Genomic DNA, 6734 nt, shown 5'->3' on the forward strand with positions numbered 1-6734 from the left:
CACATTGAGTGAAGAGGAATTGACATGGGCTGCATATAAAATATGTAATATAGTTAATGTATATAAATAAACACCCTGTGCTTTTAAAAATATATTTATTATATCTTGTGAGACCATATTACTAGCTGTTTAGGGCTGCATGTGGCCTGTGGGCTTCCAATTGGACCTGCTTGTTGTAAATGGAGTCCAAAGCTCTTTCCTGAGAGCCAAGGCGATTTAGACAATGGTCAGACCCACATATTCTACAATTCCCATAATAACAGAAGAAAACCATTTATATGAAGAGGTACTTATTAGATCATCTTGTGTAGTTGAAGTTGTCCCATTTGAAGGCACCAGAGAATGAGCAACAGAAAGGAAATCAAAACATATCCACTGCATTTATCATTTATCTTAGGTCAAGAAAAGTCACCACTTTTCTCATTTATCAGTTTGTAGAAAACTGCAAATCTCTTAATGTAATATTTTAAATCAAAAGGTAGCTTTCGGATTTCACTCTCTCTGCCCCTCTTTCTCCTTTGCTCTTTCAGACTTACTTATTAAATCAGTGAAATACCAAGTATGATTCCTGAAAAAAAAATGTGATATGATTTAGAAAAGTAAAGTAGTCTAACAAAACACTTTTTGTGCAGAGAAATTTGTACATATTCCCCTCCTCATATTTGAAAAATCAGGGAAATTTTCTTTTTAAATTACATTCCTGAAAAATGAATCCAGAAGAGTTAGATTCTCTATTTTACTTTTATTGCTAGGTGCTCCTTGGTGTTCAGATCTGGTCTTAGTAAAATAATATAACATTTAGGGAAGAAGATGCAGCCCAGCAGTCCAGCATTTGAGGCCAAAATGGAGAAGACCTGCACAGCTACCATATATTTCCCCTTGGTGCTCAAATAGGTGGGCACAAAGGACACCCAGACACTGCAGAAGACCAGCATACTGAAGGTGATCAGCTTGGCTTCATTGAAGGCCCCAGGCAGGTTTCTGGCCAGGAAAGCCACGGTGAAGCAGATGGTGGCCAGGAAGCCCAGATAACCCAGGGCTCCATAAAACATGGCAACAGAGCCTTCGTTGCATTTCAGTACAATTTCTCCAGCCTGGGAATGCATGTCAGAATCTGGAAAGGGAGGAGAGATTCCGAACCAAATGGCAGAAATGGCAATCTGGACACTAGAACCAGAAATAACAATAGAGCTGGTCAAAGTTTTTCCCAGCCATCTCCTCATGGTGTGTCCTGGCTTTGTGGCCAAGAAGGCCAACACCACTGTGATGGTTTTGGCCAAAACAGAAGAGACAGCAAGTGAGAAAATGATGCTGAATGTTGTTTGACGGAGAAGGCAGGTGGACCTTCTTGGTTGACCAATGAAGAGAAAGGAAGTCAAAAAGGAAAGCAGGAGGGAGACCAGGAGGATGTAGGAGAGATCCCGATTGTTGGCTTTGACAATGGGAGTTTCTCTATATTTAATAAAGATTCCTAATACCAGGGCAGCAGCAATGGAGAAGCATAGGATGAAAGAGACTAGGATGATCCCTAAAGATTCCTGGTAGGACAGGAAAGTTATCTTCTTGGGAGTACACTGAACTTTGGCCATGTTTGGATGTTGATCTTCTGGACATTTTAGGCATTTTTTTGCATCTGAGGAGAGATAGAATAATGTTTGAGGTACAAGTTTTTGTTTTTCTATTTGGTCAAATGCCTGTTTTGGATGAAAACTACTCCATATATACATATTTGAGGGGGAGATATTAAAGGAAAGATGAAGCATGGGAAGAAATTAGAGCAATGAGCACTAACCTTCCCCTACATCCCAGGTAGTTCTCAAGAGGATTAGGAAATCTCCAGCATGGTGAACTCAAAGGCAATCAGGGTGTGAAAGAGTAATATAATAACAGAATTTAGAAGGCACCTTGGAGTTCTTCTAGTCCAACCCCTGCTCAAGCAGGCCATCCTGTACTATTTCAAACCAATGGCTGTCAATATCTTTTTAAAATCCTCGAATGTTGGAGTGACTATAACCTCTGGAAGAAGCCCTTCCACTGATTAATTGTACTAACTGTCAATAAATTCCAACTGTCAGGAATTTGCTCCCCTCCTTGATTAGTTTCCATTCACTGATACTTCCCCTCTTACCTTCAGGTGCTTTGGAAATAATTTTACTTCATCTTTGTGCCAGCCCCTCAAATATTGCAACTCTGCTATCATTTCACTCCTACTCCTTCTTTTCATTAAATTAGACAAACCCAATTACTGCAATCATTCTTCATATATTTTAGCCTCCAGTCCCCTAATCATCTTTGTGGCTCTTCTCTGCATTCTTTCTAGAGTCTCAAAATCTTTTTATTGGTGTCATCAAAACTGGATGCAGAATTCCAAGCATGATCTTACCAACACTTAAAACTCCACATGATATTGATTCTACCCCCTCTATTAATGCACTGTAGGACTGTGTTGGCTTTTTTGGCAGCTGCAGCACACTGCTGGCTCATATTTAAGTGATTGTCCACTAGGACTTCAAGATCTTTCTCAGAGTTATTACTATTGAGCCAATTACCTCATATTCTATATCGATGCATTTGGTTTTTCTTGACTAAATGTAGAACCTTACTTTTATCACCATTGAATTTCATTTTGTTAGATAGTGCCCAGTGTTCAAGTCTGTCAAGATTCTTCTGTGCATGAGTTCCCCTTCTATCCTCTCATCAAAATCACTGATGAGGATAATAAAGAGTACTGTGCCTAAGATAGACCATTGGAGTACCCCAGTGAAAGTAATCCAAGGATCACCTATATTTGCAATATATATAGTCTTCCTTTGTAAGATTATAGACCAAAATGAAATGTGTGTGTGTGTGTGTGTGTGTGTGTGTGTGTGTGTGTGTGTGTGTATGTATGTATGTATGTATGTATGTATGTATGTATGAATGAATGAATGAATGAAATGAATCAGTGTATGGCTGATTTGGTGTGCATTTCTTCCAACTGGTGGATCAGTGAGGATTCCTGTATGAAAACCAGTATCTTAGTCTATTTTCGGTGGCTGCTAGGAGAATGTCACTAATGGCCCTAGCACTGGAGTCCATAGGAACAGACTGATGAAAGCAAAGTGACAGTGATGTTTTGCAAGTCCCATCCCTTTTCTAATGACACCAAGTCATGACACATACAGCCTGTAGAGAAGGAGCCTATGATTTGATGTTGTAGCACCAGTTTTGTGATTTTGATGAAACCTGCATGAAGCATGTGGATGCTACTATCCTCCCCAAAGTAACAAACACATGCACACACAGAGAGATGCACAGACCCACACAGATGTCCTCCAAACTCTTCCTGTTTCTTCAGCATCACTCACCTTCCCAATTAGAGATGGTCCCTTCTGCACAAGGAAGGCAATTGTAGCAGCAAAGGGGTTCCCCTTCCCAAGGCACTTTGACAAACCCTGGATGGCAGCGCTCCACACACTTGGAAGAAGGCAGGGGCTGAGCAGAAGAAAGAAGTCAAAGAATTTTGCTTGATCTCATTTACTTGTGAACACGAAGGTTCGGGAGAATAAAATCATTCTTTGGTTGTGGGCAGAATCTGGAACTTTAAACCGGTGTCCTGTTCTGCTGAACAAATTTAAATTAAATAAAGCACCAGCAAATACACACACACACACACACACACACACACACACACACACACACTATGTATATACTGTATCTGTCATACATGATGTCAAAACTCACAGTCAAAAACTAGAGAAGCATCAATTACACTACATTATTTTAAGAACTTACTGACAAAAGATATTCGATACCAGATCCATATTTTGCAACTAAACATAGAAAGCATAAGTAGAAATAAATGGGGGTACATAAGCAGACTGGCCATAAATAATGGATAGATGCTATAACACTACAAGATACTCATTTGGCTGATGAGGAACAGATTAAAGCTTGAGGGGATATCCTGGAATACAAAATTGTAGCTGACATAACATCTGGGTGGTCTGATAGTGCTCTATAAATGCCAGTCTGATTCAATACTAAGGAGATTTCTACATTTGCCCCTTGTCCTAGCAGAAACATGCCTGATGACTTTGTTTTTCTACTGTTTCTGTAAGATGCAGACTTTCCTATTGTCCCCAGCCCATAAACAAGACAGTCTTAAGTTGTCTTAAATTAGGCAGAAATATTTGACAGGCATTCAAGTCAGTAAAGTTATTAAAGTCTGAGAAATTAAAGACTTTTGTCTCTCACCTGGTTCAGTGAATGGGGGAGGGCAGTACCATCTTGGTCAATGAAAAGCTTGAGATCTAGAGATCCTTCTCTTTTCAGTCTCCCAAATTTCCTTCTCATTATGGACTTATTAGGGAATATCACAGAGTTTATGACATTCAGATCAGCTGTCATTTTGCCATTCTCATCTAAATACATTCCATCCATGGAAAAGTTGTAAAAATGGATGCTTTGGAGGAAGGGATGAAACTGGAACAGAAGTAGAAGTAGGAATAATGGAGTGAAGAAGGGGAATGAGACAAAGGAAGAGAGGAAAAAGAGAATACATGTTGCCAATGTTTTTTACCCTATGCTGCAAAACTCATTCCAGCTCAGGTGGCTGTACATTTATTTTAGACATCTGGAGACATCTTATTCTAACCTTGAACACCCATTAAGAGATCTAGTACTTTGGGAATGCAAAGACTTATGTTTGTGTATTAATGAGAATCCTAAAACTGAGCTGGACTTCCACTCAGAAAAAATAAAATTGGCAAAGGTTAAAATATGTTAGTATGAAATGGGAGGACACAAAAAGACACATTCAAGTAAATTTATTCAGCATCACTCCCTTGAATAAAGAGTAGAGCTACTGATTTACAGTTATATTGGCATTGATCTTCATTCTAGTTTTTTAAAATACTTATCATTGTAATCACATTACTTTTAGAACTTTTAAATAAGTGCTTGAACCATTATTGCTTTATACTTAAGACAGGTTGACTTTGGCATTTGCTCAAATCTCAGCATATTGCTTTGTTTCCATTTAGTTGTCCAATCCATGCAATTATAGAACTGACTCAGGTAGAGGACAGAGACCTATAATGGGAAAGATAATACCTGCCATGGTCGCAACCTATGAACTTCCATTCTGTCCCCATCTTTCCTCCTCATCCTCCCACTCCAGGAAAAATATGCAGCATTTAATGCCCGTGCCACAGCCCAGACCGAATGGTAAATGTAGTAGCTGTCTAGAGAGAAGCTTCTTTCCTTATCCTCCAGGGGCAGTTGGACATTCATCTTCTCTTTTTCAATGCACCTAGTCCAACCTTTCTTGGCCAAGGGATGCTTTGAATATGAACAATGAAATGCTTTCTGGAGAAATCTCTCAATAGATCGATAAAATAAGTAGAAATCATGTTCATTATTTTGTTGGGTGAAGAAGGAAAAGAAAACACTAGTGTAGAGTATGTTGTCTGAAGTATGTCTCAAATCCAGCAAAAAATCCCAGTTGGCTGTAGTGATCCAGACTTTGCCACGAGTCGGTGCTTTTATGGTCTCCACCACTCTCTGAATAAGGAATATTCCATGTAAGAAGGTACCTTGATCTCCAAAGTAAACAAAGATATTGACTTGCATCCATTTGCGGAATGGTTTTAAGGAAATACCCACGTTGGAGGCAAACAGAGAGATGGTTGGTGACAAAACTACACAAATTCCATTCCTCATAAGCAGGGCAGTGAAGGTTCTTATGAAGGTTTCTCCATCATCAGTTTCTATAGCAAGAAGCCCAATTAAAGTCCACCTGAAATGATGGAAGAGTTTTACAATTCCCAAGTAGAGCATTCCTTCTGAAGGGATAGTTCGATAGAAAAAGGGGAAACGAGTTTTATCACTTAACACATGTGAAGCAAAAGTATAACTGACCTGAAAAGGAAAGAAAGAGAATAAAGGGTTACTTTGCGTGCAGATCAAGTCCAAACCTTTAGCTATCCAAATTGAGGGCCACTGAGGAAAGGGTAGTCTACCTTTTGCAAGAAAATGAACTTTCATAGGGAAGCTGCTTTCCATGATGCTTTGCCAATCCCTGAGCCCAAAAACAGAAATCTCACTTTAGTGGAGTTCATTTCTCCACTAATGTTTGAGACTTCTAGAATCATCCTACCAATATTGTACCAAAGTAGTTGTTAAAAGGAACAGAGCTTTTACCACCTCAACAATGGCTGGGTGATGCTTTGAAAATGCTCTTATTAAGGGAGAAATTGAAATTAGCATTCACCGGTCACCAATAGCATTGGGATCTTAAGCTTCTAGCATATCACTTCTATTACAGATCTAGATAGAGTTCCATGCACACAAACACCTGTGGGATTTTGTAGGTAGCCAACATGGTTGAAATCTGGATGGAGATATCCGTGGCAGTGCCTTCAAGAAGAGCCAAGATGTTTTTCTGTCTTCCACAGCTGTAGTTGGGGATGTTGGCCTCTCCAGTTGAAAGCAAGTCCAGCAGAGCATCTGAAGTCATTCTTACATCAAAATAGCTGTTCTGGATTGTATAGCCCAGAGTGATGTTGGGTAAGACATTTGGATCCCGGTTGATGTTTTGGACAGCACAAATGAAGGACACAATTTTCCAATAAAACTGAGCTTGTCTTCTGCAAGTATATACACAACCCATTAATATTAACCTTTAAAACAAACCCAACTATATCATTGTTTTAATACCAAAGTCCTTTTCAATGGAACTATAACTAGTGATC

General features: G+C 39.3%; 1 protein-coding gene across 1 annotated transcript; it reads right to left on the reverse strand.

The window, feature by feature from the left end:
- Positions 1-731: 731 nt before the first annotated feature.
- On the reverse strand, positions 732-6499 carry LOC309382482 (vomeronasal type-2 receptor 26-like; the record flags this gene model as incomplete). Its single annotated transcript, XM_081934048.1, has 3 exons — positions 732-1633; positions 3348-3474; positions 6338-6499. The coding sequence occupies 3 exons, from the start codon at positions 6497-6499 to the stop codon at positions 732-734; spliced, it is 1191 nt and encodes a 396-aa protein (XP_081790174.1).
- Between the last annotated feature and the right edge of the window lie 235 nt (positions 6500-6734).

Source organism: Natrix helvetica (assembly GCF_964273705.1).
Source record: "Natrix helvetica genome assembly, chromosome: 1".
In the NCBI taxonomy this organism is placed as follows: Eukaryota; Metazoa; Chordata; class Lepidosauria; order Squamata; family Natricidae; genus Natrix; species Natrix helvetica.